This window comes from Leiobunum rupestre, chromosome 9 (assembly GCF_980474605.1).
Source record: "Leiobunum rupestre chromosome 9, qqLeiRupe1.1.hap1, whole genome shotgun sequence".
In the NCBI taxonomy this organism is placed as follows: Eukaryota; Metazoa; Arthropoda; class Arachnida; order Opiliones; family Sclerosomatidae; genus Leiobunum; species Leiobunum rupestre.
In genome coordinates this window covers 53,542,667-53,561,058 of record NC_143392.1, presented here as the reverse complement: position 1 = coordinate 53,561,058, position 18,392 = coordinate 53,542,667, and the positions used below count along the sequence as shown (strand labels likewise).

Sequence of the window (18,392 nt, the reverse complement as noted above, 5' to 3'; positions counted from 1 at the left end):
AGGTAAAATGGATCTAGTGCTTTGAGCTGTGACAAAATAATTTGGTTTATTAAGCAAGTAATTGATGTATGTTTTGAATTGTATATACTTAATTACCATCAATAGATGAGGAAGCCAGACTATTCGGTGGATTGCAATTTTTTCCCAAATTTAGTCCTTTATCTGTGACAAATACAGATAGGTGTTATTAAAGAAAAATAATACAATTAATTTTGTTTCACCTGATGTAGATACATTGGTGGTGACTTTGGATAGTGCAGCAGTGTTCAGAACAGTAGATACGGTTTTAAGAGGACTTCCAGCATTTGATTCTAGAAAATTATAATTTAAATCAGTTGCTCATAATAAGTAAAATATTCAAGTACCGTCAGTTGAGATTTCTGTATCTCCATCACTGGATGGTTCTTCGCGTACAGTGTGCTTAACATTGCGCTTGAAAATCGGTGGTTGTGGTATGATTTTTTTTGGTTTCACAAATTTTTTGCACTTTGAACCATTATCTAAAAAACATGTCTTCTCTTTAATCTCATCAAATGATCAATAATTTAATGTTTGTCTCGATCCGCTTATTATTTGATTAGGTAGGTGGTAGGTCATAATATTAAATAAATGGGTCAAAGGTCAACTTGCGAGATATACCTATCAGAAGATCTATCTTTAAATTAGGTGATTTTTACCTCGGCGGTAGTAACTTCTCTCATAAATAATCTTTTTTCCAATATAATAACCCATTTTTATGCAGTAAAATAATGTCTTTACCATAAAAAAACATCCCTAAAATATAATATGCTATATGATTTCGAAATTCCCCAGCACAATCAACAAAATATAAGGGTACACCCTCTTAGTGACCAATAAAATCCGAGAAAGTCCTCCCGAGACCAGTTCATATCGTGGCCTCGGTAGTCCATTGGGACAGTGAACCAAATTTTGCAGGTTCGGTTCCTGATCAAGGAAAGTGATTTTTCACCTTCTGGTATGTCACGCATTCACAATGTCTACTTGAGTAAAAATAATTGTGATAAAGTATTCGATTAACTTAAAAATTGGATTGGATTTAAACAGCGTGGCATGGACTTTATTTTGACATTCTAATGGTAGAACAACAAAAGTTATAGATCCCCATCCATACTGTATTGAATTCTAAATGACTTTCTAAAGGGTTTAATAAAAAGTTTTTCAATGGGTATATTCAATTACCACAAAAGCCCCTGTATTTTTTTACATCTGATCCAGTTATTATGTTGATCTTGAAAAATATTGTCTTTCCTAAAAAAAACTAAAATAGAATACACTAATCCCCTCCACAACCTATCCCTGGTTCCGTTATTATTGAGAGGGGAGATGGGCTAGTAAGCCCAACCATGCACTAAGTCAACCCAGAAGGATTTAAATGTCTTTATAGTTGGAAATGCCCTGTAAGTAGGCCAGTAACCAGCTCAGGAGCACCCAGACTTAGAGAGTGAGAGTAACTTTTTTGCTCTGACTAGAAGGGTGAGGAACCAACTCTTTGGCCTGCCTGTGACCGTTCACTTTGAGCCAAAGCTCAAGCTGGTGGTCAATCATATACAGGAAGGCCACGGAGTATGGAGATAGCGGATTCTGTACCATAGAACCCAGTACCAAAAAGTGGCCTGCAACAGCAATTTTCAACCAATAGTGAGTGGTAAGAATTCATATTACCTTTATATATCGTTCCACCCAAAGTTAAATTTTTTAGCTTTAAGAACTTTAAATTGACGAAAATTATGTTTAAATACGACCAAAAATTATCCTTTATTTCGGGAGAAATTTGCCAAAAAGTGAAATCTTATTGGGGACGATTTTGTCACAGAATCCACACGTTAGGGCTATTTTGTTCAGGGAATTATGTCTTGGGGGATATTGTCAGTATTCCTATACTTAAGTAAAACAAGGATTTATTTGGTGGCACAACGTTAGAACGTAAATGATAATATACTTTAAATATTAGCTACGGTCAGAAGTAAATGAACTAAAATTATCAGACCGCAATATTACCCATACGTGGGAGATGTTTAACTTATGGGAACATGCCTTTACACTATCATTTCAAATTGCACGCGCTTCTGCCTTTCTGGCTGTTTAGTCTAGCTTTACTATCACCACCTTCCATCTAACGAACGAAACCGCTAAGTGCCATATGCTATCCATTATTAGGCTTAAGGCAAAACACAGTGTATAGTACCGCAAAAAGCCACCAGATGGCATGGCAACAGCGTTCAAACTATACAGACATTGAAATTTCTTAAAATCCAACTTGGAAAAATACCACATTCACAATGTTACCACTTAAGGGGAGTACGTAGTAAATACAAAAATAGTCTGCTAAAACTCGTAGTTAGATAACTAGCACCGAACACTCCTATCTTTGTTAAACTTGGTGGCAGAAATGCGAAATTCGTTGGTCCACCATATAAACATAGAACTCTACATACTCCCTTTAAATTACTTTCAAAAGATAAAAAGATACGTAATGATGAAATAATTCCGGTAATTTTAGATCAAAAAGAATGACATAATAGATAGATAGATGGGGCTCGACATTAGATTTGTTTCAACAAAACTTTCACATTACTTCGGTTCAATTACTTCTGCTACAGTTAGATTTAGGGGACAAAAAGCTCATTTTTCATGGCCAACATTTAAAAATTTAAGAAACTATACGCTTATGTTTGGATATCAGTCATATCACTTAATTACCTATATCAGACTCTTCATCGCTGATTGCAGAAAAATTTGTTTTTCTCTTTTTACTTCTTTTGCCTCGTCCAAGTTTACTATCTGACTCTGTCCCTAAATCCGAAGTTATTTCTGCTTTTGAACATTCTGCTCGGGCCCTCGAGTAAGACACTGCAAAAAGTTAACATATTAGTTCAACTAATTATGGAGATATATATATGAGAGAGAGAGAGATACTTACTAGTTTTATATAGAATTTTAATTTGATGGGATTCCCATTCAGCATTGGGTTCTCTTTTGTCTTTCACCAATTTAGTAATTTGATTCAAGCTTAAGCCATTAGGCCAAACACATTTATTAAATGCAGTGCACCATGACTCTGGTACTACTTCAACAGTCTCTTCTTTTACAAAGTGTACAATGGCATACATCTAATTATTGTTTAATAATTATGTACTAAGACTGGAGTTTTTAAAATTTAAATTAACAAAGAAAATTTTATAAAACGTACATTTAAAAGCTTAGGAACTGATAGCGCGATTACTAGCTGTAAACAATACTGCGGCAGTGGTAAACCTGGTAACATGCAGTTATCTAATAATTAAAAATTTAAATTAATAAATGGAAGTTTTCTAAATAGGTCACTTTTAAAACGCTGATTCCCATTCAGCGTTGGGTTATATTTTGTCTTTCACCAACTTAGTAATTTGATTCATGCTTAAACCATATAGACAAACACATTTATTAAATGCTGTGCACCATGACTTTGGTACTATTTCAAATTGTCTCTTCTTTTACAAAGTGTACAATGGCATACATCTAATTATTGTTTAATATTTATGTACTAAGGCTGAAGTTTTTAAAATTTAAATTAACAAAGAAAATTTTATAAAAACGTACATTTAAAAGCTTAGGAACTGATAGCGCGATTACTAGCTGTAAACAATACTGGCAGTGGTAGCCCTGGTAACAGTTATCTAATAATTACAAATTTAAACATAGGTTTTCTAAATAGGCCACTTTTAAATAAAAGAAGGTAAATTTATTAAAATGGAACTTGGCTACTATGAAATTAGAACACTGAATTTAGTTAGCTTTACGCAAAGTGCAAAAGGGGAAATATGTAAGCATTTTTGTTTGATTTGGGAAAGCAACAACATTTTTGTTTTACAATATCTAATGGGAAAATTTTCAACTGCCTTGATGTTACAGCTTCAAATATACCTAATTTAGAGGATTGAAGAGGGTAATTGTAAATATCATCATGTTTTTTGCAAATATTTCCTAACAGAAATATGTCCTTCGTATTGTCTTTAAAAATTGTTTTAATCAAAAGTATGTCTCCTGTAGTTAGCTTAACACAGTTTTCCCCTTTACGAGTCGATATCTTAAGGTTTGGACCAATTAAAGTTTTATAACAGATAACATCTTGTGGCAAATTTGGATCATCCGAATGATATGCCTTTTTCAAAACTGGTACCTTTGTCTCTATCCGCCTAGATGGTATAGAAGAGTTTTCACTTAGTCTTTTCATTATTTGACGTAATGGGTCATTTGGAGACCTCAACTTCTTTTTAAGGAATTGCAAATGGTTTTCAAATTCGAATGCGCTGAACCAATCTAAAGGGCCAAATCGACGTGTATCATTTGCTAGATGTGATAATGCATGAACGTTCATTACAATAAACCTTTTCCCATATATTTTACTAGCTGTTCTGATAAATTTGCGAAGTAGTTTCTCAGCATAATCTGAATAGAATTTATACAAATCTGGACTAGCTAATACATAAATCGCAACATGTAACATAAGAAAATGTTGCATAATTTCTTCAGATACAATACGTTTCAAGACAACAGGACCAGTATAGAGTAAAAATTGGCGGAACTCCGTAGCTTTCCATCGGTCTACATAATTAACGGCTCGGGGCTTCCTAGCAAAATCACCGGGAATGTAACATCTGATCTCACTTAACTTGGCTGAAAGCATATTTTTAGAATAGGTATTCAGTCTAACATTACGAATGCCTTTAGAAACCCAAGATTGCAATAATTTTTTCATGACCCCAAGACAAACTAGATGCATGTAATCCAGTGGAAACTGCAATACCATATCAATATCTAGGTCCAATATTGGTGAATCTTCTGCACCCAAATGGTGGCTGGGGAATGTTTTACTTCTAAAATTATCATTATTACGTAATGGGCAATTGAGTTTAAGAAAAACTGTACGGTTGTCATGCCGTTCGCCATGGACTATACATTTGTCACATGAGCAGAACCCGGTGTGACCTTTGGTACCTTTAATCAGCGCTCTAGCTGGTGTATCCAGAATAAATGGACCATTAAGATGAACAGTTTTAAGCTTATTTTGATATAAGAAACCATTGTCCTGTAAATGCTTTAGATCAATTATTAATTTATCAAGGAATTCAACTAAGGATCCAGGTTTTGAATTACCACAAAAAATTCCAATTGGAAATGGCTTTTCAACCATACCACTATTGAAACTGTAAACGCAACCAAGTATAGGCCAGAACTGCATATTGGTGCTATTGTGGATAGGCATGCCATCTATGTTAATTGCAAAAGATATCGGCTCATCGTAACTAGAGTTGTTCTCAAAAAACTGTGTTAACCCCAAATCAAACCCAATATGCCAGTATTCACCATTGAAAACAGAGACTATGTCCGAGCTAGTGTTTCTCCGCGTTTGTAATAGTGTTCTTGCATCTTTTGGGAGATCAAGCCCATAACGTCTTAAAACTTTAAGGAGATCACTTATACTACTGTTATCAGTATTATGTTTTAAAGCCCATTCTCTAATATCATTCTTTATATCATATTCTATATCTGATCTCAAACTAGAACTTGAACTTGAGGAATAATGAAATTGATCCGTTTCATCTGAGCTTTCATTTTCCACAGTTCCACTACCTTCAGTATCATCAACCGCATTACTTTCAGGATTAACCTCACTACCTTCCGCAAATTGAAGCTCGCTACCTTCCGCAAATTGAAGCTCGCTACCTTCCGCAACTTCAACCTCGCTACCTTCCGCAAATTGAAGCTCGCTACCTTCCGCAACTTCAACCTCGCTACCTTCCGCAACTTCAACCTCGCTACCCCTGGATTTTTCAGCTGCACTATCATCTGCATTTTTGAACAATTCCGAATTTTCTTCACTATCATTAGAATCTCTAATATCTACAACTGAATCCACTACAATACTTTTAAGAGCTTGCTTTTTTTTTCTAAGCCTTTGCCTCTTAGAAACATCTCTTATATCTTTGTAAGGTAGCCTCTTACTTTTTCCTTCCATATTTGTAAACAAAGTGTAATGGTGGTCACGTGGTGCAAATTGAAAAAAGGGTATTCGAAGTTTCGAACTTACAAAGTGTACAATACACAAAGGCCTAGGCCTAAGATCGAAGCTTGTATTTTATCAATTAAAACTATAAGCTTCTAAAACTTTGTTAATGTAACTAATAAAAATTGATATTTAAAAACTATATGCATACTTTTAGGTAGAGAAAATAACGTTGCTTACGAAGAAGTTTAAAAAAACACGACTAAAACAATGAACAATATCACAGCATGGACCACGTCTTTGTCTAAGAAGTAAAACTAAAAAAACCGCCTTACCGCCTGCATGGACTAATAACAAATGAATTAGTCCATGCCGCCTGTAACCGGAATGGATGCCAGAACGAAAACATTTATTTCAAGAATTCAATAGAAAAAGATAGCCCAAAAATACCAAACTGTAAATATACCTTACTTGTAATTGAGTTACCGATAATTTTTAAATTGTTTCCCAAAATAATGATTAGTGAAAATAATAAAGAAACTCATCTTTTGGAGTGGCGTCGGCCCAACTAACATTTGACAATTTGTACACAATTAAAATCCATGGTTTACAGCTTCTCAAATGATAGTCGGCCCAGCCTCTACGGATACTGAAATAATTTTAGTACGTACGCGGCATCTAGTGGGCGTGACGCTCACTAATCGACTCCTATCCCGTCAGACAGCAAGACCTTTATCCGCTCACACATCGAACTTCATGAACCATGGAGGTGGCGTCGAGCCGACCAACGTATGACAATTTGTGCTCAATGAAATCACATTGTTTACAGCTGCTCAAATTATAGTCGGCCTGCCGCGACGAATATTGAAATATTGTACGTATAAGTCGGCATTCAGTCGGCATGACGCTCACTAACCGACTCCTCCTTACCGAGAACAAATCTCAAATCCGACCACCAATCGGACTTTCAGATCTTTTGGAGTGGCGTCGGGCCAACTAACCGTTGACAATATGTACCCAATAAAAACTCATGTTTTTCAGCTGCTCAAATTATAGTCGGCCCAGCCGCGACAGATAGTTGGCATTGCGTCGGTGTAACACTCACTAACTCCGATCCTTACCTAGAATTCGACTGAAATTGGACTCCAAATCGGACATTCTGAGCTTTTGGAATAGCGTCGGGCCGACTAACGTTTCGCATTTTGTACCCAATAAAAACTCTTGTTTTACAGCTACACGAATTACAGTCGGCCCAGCCGCGACGGATATTGAAACGAATCATATCCGTCGGCATGAAGTCGACTAACCGACTCCGACCTTTACCCGACAGCGCGACTCCTACCCGACCAAAAAATGTACTACCTGTGCTACTGGGGAACATGGATATCCATACAATATCATCTTTTGGAATTTTTGGATATGACCTACCAGGGAGATTCGGATCATATATGGATATCCCCGGGACTTTTGTGTTTGCTGGGCGTTAGTTTTAAATACACCACACCGGTGTGGAGGATCGTAATGGGGGGGGACCCCTGAAAATGTTTCGAAATATACATTCTCCTTAGGTATAAATAAATTCATTCTTGGTAAAATATTAAATTATAGTATTAAAATGTTTTGGAAATAATGACCAATTTTTACTTCATTACGTGTTATTAACACTTTGTATTTAATATCATGTTATTTTTCCAGGCGCATTGTGTTTATTGACCCTCTCAGTGGGACGAAGGGAAAGAAAAATGGCATAAGTAAAAAAATATTAATTTTAGGAAACCGTCTTTCAGTTGCTGCTAAAACAGCTGTCGATGATCCAGAATAGTAAGGTTTATTTACATAAATGATCTATAATTTCCAGATCTCTTTCTTATATTTGTTACTCTTAATTACCTCGTCTAGAAGAATGAAAGTGTGTAGTTGTCTTCCTTACCTGTTGGTATATTTCTTACTTAATACATATTTTATATTTGCGCTACTTATTGTGCCACAATAAGGTAGCTATTTGTGATGATAAGAACGTAGTCTATTAAATTTAAAGAATCATGACTAAAAGGGCAAATTTCGAAAAGGAGAGAGGTCTGGTAATCATTACAAGCCTTTGTTAAAAATAATATGGCTACTGTATTTTCAGATGAAACTCGTGTTCTTGCAAATGTTGATGGCTATACTAGTTATATTTTTGTTTAATTCAAATGCAAAATTGTTGCATTAAAGGTTATTTACAGTAGATATGCAGTTTGATTTGTTTAATACCAAATAGAATATGGATCATATTTTGAATATATAATTATGATGTATTATTACTGTGTATTACCAAAGTAATTAACCTTTTTGGTAAAAGAATAATTTTAATAAACTTTGACTAAAAATGTCATTTACAGTTCAGTTGCTTAACATGTCAATGTGTGATTGAAATAAAACGGTTTCATTTAAATTTATCATAATTCTGTAGCTTTTATACGGTTTGATTAAAAATTGAATTTAGTATTAGCGTGAAATGTACAAATGCACAGTTAACGATTTAAACGTTAATTGAAAAATGTGGGTTTGAGAAATGAGTAATTTACAGTTTGAAAATATCTAATTTTACTGGTAAATGTGCAATTGATGTTACTACATGTATAACAGTAATATGAAACAGGTCTCAACCGTTACTTATACTGCAAAATCAATGTAAAATAACTTATTTCAACGTACAATGCATAATCACGTCACAGTAACATGCACAGTCATGGCACTGTACAATACACAGTCACCATACAATGCACAGTCACGTTTCCTTAAAATGCAGAGCTTAGTAACTGTAAAAATCAGTCACCGTGCAATGCACAGCCACGTCACCGTACAACGCACAATAACCGTAAAATGCACAGTAACGTCTCCGTAAAATGCACAGTTAAGTAAATGTAAAATCTACAGTCACTGTGAAATGCACAGTCACTTCTCCGTAAAGTGCACAGTTAAGTAACTGTAAAATCCACAGTTGCCATACAATGCACAGTCACGTCAACATGCGACGCACAGCTACGTGACTTTAAATTACACAGTCACATCACCTTAAAGAGATAATGAAAAGCGTTTATAACCTATATTTTATCGATTCCTAATCCAAAAATAAGTCCAAAAAATTACTTAAATTACCAAAAAAATTAAACTTGATTTTTAATTAAATTAAAACTTTTAGAAAAACGGGCCTTTGTGATTTCGATGCATCCAGGTTGTATTCTGCGCTTTTCCCGATTCCGCAGTGGCAGCCAATAAAATCGCGTTTTAGTTCCAATCTCAATAGCCAATAACGGCTCGCGTTTCATTATCGATTTCGGAAGCAGACAGCCACTGTGTTCTATAGTTCGCTAAGGCCTAACCGTAGTTTATAGTTGGAAATTTGTAATACGTTTCGTGCGGCTTGGTTTTGAATCGTGATTAATAATTAAGCGTTTAAGCTAAGGCTAATATGGAGGAAGAAAGCTTAGGCGCGCAACCGGATATGTTTGAACTAAGGGCCGCTCAACATAGAAATAGAGTCCGTGACGATGAGGAGGAAAATGAAGTTAACGTGGATTTCAACAATGAACGAATTGGGAATACAAATTGGTAAGTAAACTTGTTATTCCTCTAACTCTTTCAAAAAGCTTGAATTCTTAACTAACACAATTATAAAAATAGGGGCAGGTGCAAAAACTGTGTAGCAATGCCTACAGCCGCTGAAAGCGTTTGTTGTCAGGTCTGGCAGATTAAAGAAAAAACAGTTGGTCATTCCTGTATACAAAAATTCACGAAATTTATAGTGAACTGCACTAATATTGATGTATTGGAAGTCGCAAACATGCAATATGCTTAGCAAATGCACGATGCAAATGAATTTAACATACACGAGTAAGTTAATTGTTCATTAAAGGGAAACCAGTTTTAGAAAATTTTATATTGTTTTCTGCCTATAGGAAATATAGGTATGTGGCTTATCGCAACTATATATATATGTGTGGCTTATGGAAGAATGGGGAAAAATAGAAGAACTCCAATTGCAAGTTGCGCTGTTTGGAAAATAAGGGAGGTATTTCCAGAACAATCGGAAGAATATACTGGATTCAAATATCCACATTTCCTTGATTACTAAGCTAACATAGTTCTTAGTAATTTTTGTATTTTCTATTCAATTTATTTTCTATCCGTTTAATATTTGTAGAAAATACCCAATTATTTTCATGTAAAGAATTTTGTTTTATTAAAAATGTCAGTCGTGCAATAGGAATAATTTTCAGTAATAACAACATTAAACCAGTATTTAAACCAATTAATAAAATTCTAAATTGTTTAAATTCCCTTAAGGAAAAAATCCCGACAACTGACAAATTTGGTGTATACGAAATTGACTGTTCCTGTGGAAAAAGCTATACTGCACAATGTAAACGGAATCTATATAAAAGATTTAACGAACACAAGAATGATATAAAAAAACAAAAAATGCCTCTCTTCAGCCCTAGCGGCCCATTCTAGCGAATTTCCCAAACATAATCTATCGTTAGATAAACCGAAACTTATTAACCTACAAAATAACGTTATTAAACTCAATTTATTAAAATCACTCCAAATAGTTAAAAAGAAAATTGTAGTCTTAATAGAGATAACGGCCCGTGTGCCTTGTTAGCTGAACTTTGGTACCGTAAATGTTTTGGAGCGAATCTATGACATGTGACTTGCTGTTATTTAGTTTTTAGTTTGTTAACCGCTTGCCTAATCAGACCTGACGATGCCTCTGTAAGAGGCGAAACTAGTCGTTGTTGACCTCTTAATTTTATTTATTAAAAGAATTTTACTGTGTAATTATAAAGTTGCCTCTTTACTTCCTTCTAATATTAAAAAGGTGCACCTGCAAATTTCATTGAAATTGGCTACGTTTTTTGGCAACAATTTGGCTTTTATCTACTCCTTCAGAGTATTTTGAAGCTAGGGTTACTGTTTACATGCTGGTGCCAATAAATTAATACCTTTCTGTTTTTCTAAGGCATTTTCATAAACCATTTGTAATAGTTTGTCAACATAATCTGAAAAGTAAAAATATATCTAATCGAGAGATCATATCAATTATTAAATTATATTCACTTACTGTATTTTCTTCCAAAATTACATTTGTAGTTGGCTCGCCTGCTTTGGCTTTAGGATAAGCTAAATAATATTCTACTTCACTTTGCTGGTTGATTCGTTTTGCTTTCTGGCCATTTTCGTTGAAGTGCAGTGCTGCTAAATAAGTCCATATAAAAACCTAGAAGTCACATACAATTTAAAGTAAAATCCGAAAACTACATGGGATATTATCAGCGGCGCCGATCGTTATTTTTTCCAGGGGGGCCAAGATTCGCGCCCAAGTTGTCTAAGATTTTCAGAATGAAATACAAAATATCCATTCCGGAAATAAAGGTTTCTTAGTTTAATAAACTTTACAATTTTACAATAACAAGTAACAGTAAGTTCAGTATCAATAGAACCATAATAAACTACTATGTCTATTACAAAATTTAATATTCTAATGACTATTTTAAATCAGGTTTATAAAAGGTACTTTTTCTGATATCACTGTTGTCTATGAAATTATTGATAACATTATCCAGGTTATTGTTTCCAGCCAAATCTTTATAAATATTTAATATTGCTATATCGTTTAATCTTTCTTCACCAACTGTATTTCTTAAATACGTTTTTAGTCTCTTTAATGCACTGAAGGACCTTTCTGCCGTTGCAGAAGTCACCGGTATAGTTAAAGCTATTCTTAATAGTTTTGTTAGCTCGGTAAGCATGTTTCTAAGCGCTACGCGCTTAACGATAAAAGTAATAGCATCTCCTAAACATAAAAGCTTAATATTTTCTGAAGTTGCTGCATCTACGAGCATGTCTCGATGTAAAACCAATCGGAATTTATCGAAGTCGTTTCCATAAAATGTCGATATTGCATCTTCGTTAACGTTCTTATCTCCAATAATAAACTTTTCGACGTTTTCTAAGTGATTCATAACCTTTGAGGCGAATCGATCCGCCAAAACTTGCAATTGTTTGATCCATCACTTCAAGAAATTCCCTTCTGTAGGCTTCCTTTGCTGTCAGAGTGACGGGTTCACTTGGCTTAATCCCGTCGTCGTACTCCTAACGTTTTGGGACCTTGTGAGTTGCTTGATGCGACTTCGTTGCCCTTTGAATAAATTCCCTTTACGGTTTTTCAAGTTACATGAAGGTCTACCAATCACCCGAGTTTGAACAAAATCGGTGTGTAACACCTCGGTTCGTCTCCTTGTTAGTTTTACGTTCTAGCCATTGCTTTCGATTTGGAACATCTTCCGACCGTAAAAGTAGAAGTTGGTATAAATTAGAATTTTCCTCCGTATGTCCTCTTAAGGCTATACCTTGCTTAGACAAATACAGTATAGAAGTAAAAATTTTCATCAAGGCTTCACGAGCTTGTTTCATGTCTTTAAGTTTCGTGGCTGGCAACGCGGTAGAAACACATACATTCGTGTTAGTCAAAGCGGTAATTGTAGCAGCAGCTTTGTGAAACGTACTGCTTTCGTGTGTTTTGAACTTTTCGACGGCTTTCTTCCAATTGCAAAATCCACCCTTAATAAATGTATTGATAGTTTGTTTTTTCCGTAGAAGAAATGCTACCTACAACAACCTTTTCAGTTTCAGCAGATTGACAAATTTTACAAAAAACTTTATCAACGTTTTTTTGGTAGGAAAGCCATGGGAATGTTTTAATCCACTGTGTTTGGAACTTTCGGTTTTTCGTATTTTTCGTACAAGCATTTAAATTACTTGAGTTGCCTTCATTTAAAACAGTAGAAGAGCACGAGGTGATTGAGCTCGTCGTACATATAGTTGGATCAATGAGATTCTGAGGTTCTTCTTCATTATTAGCTGCTGATTCATCTTTCGACTCTATTCGAGGAGTTAACCTCCTTTTTTATATACATTTTTCCATTTTACGTAACACGGCCAATCTAAATGATTTTTCCTAACCAAAAGTTAGAGCAGTTAGTTAATTAATGCATGAACTCCTATTACGATATATTTTTTCGTCGCGTATTCATTATATCGCACCTATGTTTTAGTCCTGTTCAAACACTTTTATATTTTCGTCGTGTACCCTGCTTTTAGTTAAATGTATTAAATCTGTATCGAAAATTTTTCGTTAGCTCTCGAAATGAAAGCGAGCTTAACAGATTTTTCTCTATTAAGCTAGCAAGGAGGATAGGATGGGAGGCGAAGTAGGAGGGATGAACGCGCCAGCATCCTTGTAAGAAGCTTAGCACGCGCTCGGCGGGAAAATTTCGGAAAAATGGCGGCAACACGTAGCGTAGCGGCCGCAATCTTGCCGCCATTTTTCCATAATTTTCCCACCGAGCGCGTGCTAAGCTTCTTACAAGGATGCTGGCTCTCGTCAGCAGGAATCTCATTGTGGAGATAATTTGGAAAGTCTTTGCTATGACCCTGATGCATGTTACAGATATGGTTAAGAAGGGAGATCCATTTTCCTATACGTTCTGCCTTAGTTTCAGAAGAGCAGCCAACCCAATACACGTGATTGATGATTGACTGTAGCCAAACTTCCAGATCTTCACAGCCTTTAAAACTCGATACTGCCCCAAGTTTTTTCTTTATATCTAAAAAGTGTATTATTTAAAATTTGGATCTAGAATTTACTACAGTAGTAGAAGTTTTACTTTTAGCGACGTGCCATTTGTCGAATTCGTGAATAATTTCTGGATGGTTTTTTCGCATGTACGCTGTAATACCAATATGTCGGTCTGATACTAATCTGCATATTCGTACACTTTTGTCATAGAAGAATTTCAAGGCTCTAATTAGGCCTTGCATCTCCATTTGATTGGAGCTCTTAACTTCGGTTGACTGTACTAGTTCAAAATGGACAATTTTTCTGTTTTCACCCTCATGAGGGTATACAACCCATATTTGGCAGATAAACCTAAAAGAATAAATATTGAATCAGTTCTTATTAAAAAAATAATACAACATAACAGGATGTTTCAAAAGTGAAGTTACATACTTCCTCCAGAAAGGGTATTTTATTTACTTCTGAAGTTACTCACCAGGCGAATCTGCGCGACCATCTGCACAAAGGTTCAGTGGTGATATTTTAGCTTCCTCTAAAATTTCCTCTGGTTCAGCATGCCATAACTATAAATTTTACGTACAAACATTAACATATATATCTTCAAATATTACCCAAAAAAACAATACCTTTTCTATTACTGGGTGAAAGATTCGTTGGTAGTAAAAAAAATCCTTGAGCTGAAGCATCTGAGATTTAAATGTTTAAAGACCATTAAACACTTAGTTGGCAAAATTCCGGAAAAATACATGCATGCAGCGAGTAAATAGTTTCCCCAAGCTGTTGTATTGAATTGGGGTTGGCTTTGACATTTGAAAATGTGGCCTTCAATACATTCTGTTGTAATACAGAGAAGTGATGCACTCGCAGAGCTTGATTCGTCACTGGCTTCAGTTACGCTTCTTTTTGTTTTTTAATTGTGTAGGGCCAATCACATTTGGTACGGCAGCTCGTTTAAGGGATATTTCTTTCCCTTCAGAATTGTAATTATAGCAGTCATCAGAAAAATGACAAGAACACACTCCTAAATTTGAGACCGGAACCAAATCTTCTGGTTTTTCCAATTATCTAATCCATTGCAGTCTAATTTCTTGATCTTTAGGAAATATGTGAAATCGAAATCCTTTTCCTTTGATATTTATGCGGGTATTGTCGCAGTTATAAACTGCACATACATTAGCAGACATAATTATACTAAACGTGGTTTTTTTAAGTATGATCTGAAACATGTGTGAAGTTTAAAATCTGAATGTAGCAGCTTCGATTAATAATATGTAACATATTATTAATCCAAGGTAGCAGTATTGACCTAAATTGGTCTTACCAAATAAGTAAATCAGCTTCTAATATTTCCAGGTTTTGAAGAATAGAATATATACCTTTAGATTTTTAATAATCAATAAGATTTCAAAAAATTAACATCGAAATTTTCGAGGCAATCTAAATGACAAAAATCAGCGTGAAAACTGCAAACAACGATTAGGCCTTAGCGAACTATATAACACAGACTGTAGCTATCTGCTACTCTGCTTTCGAAATCGATAATGAAACGCGAGCCGTTATTGTCTATTGAGATTGGAATTAAAACGCGAATTTATTGTCTGCCACTGCGGAATCGGGAAAAGCGCAGAATACAATCTGGATGCATCGAAATCTCAAAGGCCCATTTTTCACGAGGTTTTAATTTAATTAAAAACCGAGTTTAATTTTTATAGTAATTTAAGTATATTTTTGGACTTATTTTTGGATTAGGAATCGATAAAATATAGGTTATTTATATTTTTCATTATCCCTTTAAAGTGAACAGGCGTGTCACCGTACAATACAGAGTTACGTGACCGTACAATGCACAGTCAATATACAACGCTATGTCATGCTACCGTGCAACGCACGGTCTCGTCACCGTACAGTGCACAGTCATGGCAGCGTACAATGCACAGTCACGTCATCATAAAATGTACAGTAGCGTCGCCGTACTATGCACAAGCGAGTCACCGTAAAATGTACAGGCCTGTTCGCGTAAAATGCACAAGTCTGTTAGCGTAAAGTCCACAAGCCTTAAAATACACAGTAATGTCATCGTGCAATGAAGGTTTCAACGACTCTTACTTTGACACTCCTTGCACAGTAAAATAAACCTCATTGCTACCGTATTTATTACTGTAATGTGGCAATAAATGTTAATGATCATTTTGACATTTTTTTACAGTCAAATTACCGGCAATTAGCTGCCTGCAATTTGGTTGTGAAATTTACGGTAATTTCTTAGAGTGTAACGGTCGATTTCAAATATTTTCACCGTTAATTTTAATAGTTATAAATTATAGAATTATTTTCATAATATGTGATACACGACTTTCATTGGAAAATATCATAGATAATTAATTATGGAACTGTTAACAGTATATTTCCAAGCCCGTAGACACAAAGATTTCATTAAGGGGCAGTGGCGTCTCCAGGGTTGTCATTTGGGGGCTTTCTGGGCCAAATATTTCTTGTATAATTTACAAGTTAGATATGATGAAATGGCGAATATATATTTTTCTTTTTAGTTATGACCAATATACAAGTTCTGCACTGAAAATCTTTATGAAATCTAAAGAGTGCCTAAAAACATCGGTTGAACACATAAAATGCTTTCATATGTCTTATGTTCCTTATGTATGACTTTATATTTACATATGCAATACAGATGTTCAACGTGTACTCTAAATGGTCTAATCCGTACTCTATATGTACATAGGACATCTGTTTAACATGGAACATCTATGTCGCATCTAAAGGGTCGTTTAAGGAGCACCTGTGTTACATATTAATACCAAATAACCTATGTCTTGCCCTGTTGTTGAGATAGCTGACAGCGGTTTTCAAAAAGTAACGGTTAGGTCGTGGCTCACTCAGAATCACTCATAATATCGGACTTTGCCAGAAATTGCCATGCAGATAAAATTATCATCACAACCAATAAGTAAGTAGAATTTTAAATTATTTAAGTAATTCTTAAGTAAATAATGAAGTCATTAAAGTTGACTAAATATATGCATTGTATTTTCATATAAACAAATGGCCTAGGCTTAACTAAATACGGGAAAAGTTTAAAAAAAATAGCACACCTAAAGGCTGGTTTTCATAAGGGTAAAAACTCCACGACGGTGAACATCGACGCGAGAAATACCCGATAGGCCGGACGCATTTTTTTGCGTCCACTCTCACCGTTGTGGCGTTTTTGCCCTAGTGAAAACCAGCCTTAGTAGTATTTTCACCCTCACTTACAAATAACCTTACCCAATACTGAATAACTATAATTAGAGCAATAATAAGGGTGGTTAAATAATTTTGGATTAAATAGTTTTATCTCTGTGTGAAAAACTTGCATGAATTAAAGTAATCGCGTTGAACAGAGGTTCAGTGTTTTCAAGTTGCTTTTAAATATAGTTGAAAATGGGCATTGTTAATCCATGTTCACTCATTGATTATGGTAGGGGATGGAAAATTTTCATTAAGGTAGTTTTTTCAAATTTGAATTTGAAATTTTGATACCCGGCACCCTATACCATTTATTTCAAAGCTCATGCAATTTTTTTCAAATGTGAATATACCCTCATTAAAACAACTTTCCCCAAATTTTTCACACCGAAGCAGAATTATTGAACTCAAAAACAATTTCAGCATTTTCATTTTAACCTACACAGCGATTCAGACTTGCGGAAAGTTGTTTTTAGTGAGGGTTCCATCAGATTTGAAAAAAAAAATTGCTTCAGCTTTTAAATAAGTGATAGAGGGTGCAGAGTATAAAAATCTCAACAAAACTCAAGCTTTTTTCAATTGTAATTGAAAACCACTTTGGAAATCAGGTGTACAAATCAGCAGTGAAATCACTTCAAATCAGTAGCTTTCATAACGTTAAATCAAAAGTGAAATCACGTGAAATCTGAAATCAGGTGTACAAAATTTTGCAACGGTGAATAACCCCTCGATTGAAACCTCATTAAAAACAACCTTCTCCAAGTCTTACAGGCTGTGTAGGTTAAAAAATAAAGGGGTAACATATTTTTCGTGGAAAGTTTGCATTAAAGTTATTGTGTTGTACGTGCAGATTCATTGTTTCCAGAATTAAATGAAAATGAAGTTGTTATTAAATATATTTGAAATTAGGCATTTTTAATCTGTGTTCACCCATTGATTATGGTTGGAGATGGAAAAGTTTCATTTAGAGAACTTTTTGAAATTTCAGTTTAAAATTTGATACTCTGCACTATTATCATTTATTTAAAACTCAAATTTGAAAAAGTGGTCAAAATGGAAATTTTCCATTTCTTACCATAATAAATGGGTGAACACAGACTAACAATGCCATTTTCAACTCTTATTTATGGCAACTTCCCTTATGTTAATGCTGAAAACGTGAAAACTTTTCATTGATGCTTTCTTTTATGTGATAACCTTTATATATTCAAATTTTAACCCAGAACCCCAATTATTGAAACCACAACATAGCCTGCAATTTAAGGGAAGTTGCCTGTAAATATAGTTCTTTATTAGTCTGTGATCACCTATTCTGTAAGGCAGTGAGGCACCATTTACAAAAAAAATAATTAAGATTTTTTTATTTTGAAATTTAAGTAGTTATTTAAATATTGTCTCTATTTTTTGCAATTGCTTTTATTCATAACTGTTGGAAGACAAAAAAACAAGCCTTAAACTCGAGTGCTTAAGGTTCATTTATTAAAATTATATTATTGCTTAGCTGCAGTACACTCAAAG

General features: G+C 34.7%; 1 protein-coding gene across 1 annotated transcript; it reads left to right on the top strand.

The window, feature by feature from the left end:
- Window positions 1-9,461: 9,461 nt before the first annotated feature.
- Window positions 9,462-10,124, top strand: LOC149930896 (uncharacterized). The gene is made up of 4 exons (XM_090157971.1): window positions 9,462-9,601; window positions 9,674-9,755; window positions 9,826-9,883; window positions 9,949-10,124. Exons 1-4 carry the CDS (start codon window positions 9,462-9,464, stop codon window positions 10,122-10,124), a joined length of 456 nt encoding a protein of 151 aa, XP_090014097.1.
- Window positions 10,125-18,392: the final 8,268 nt, after the last annotated feature.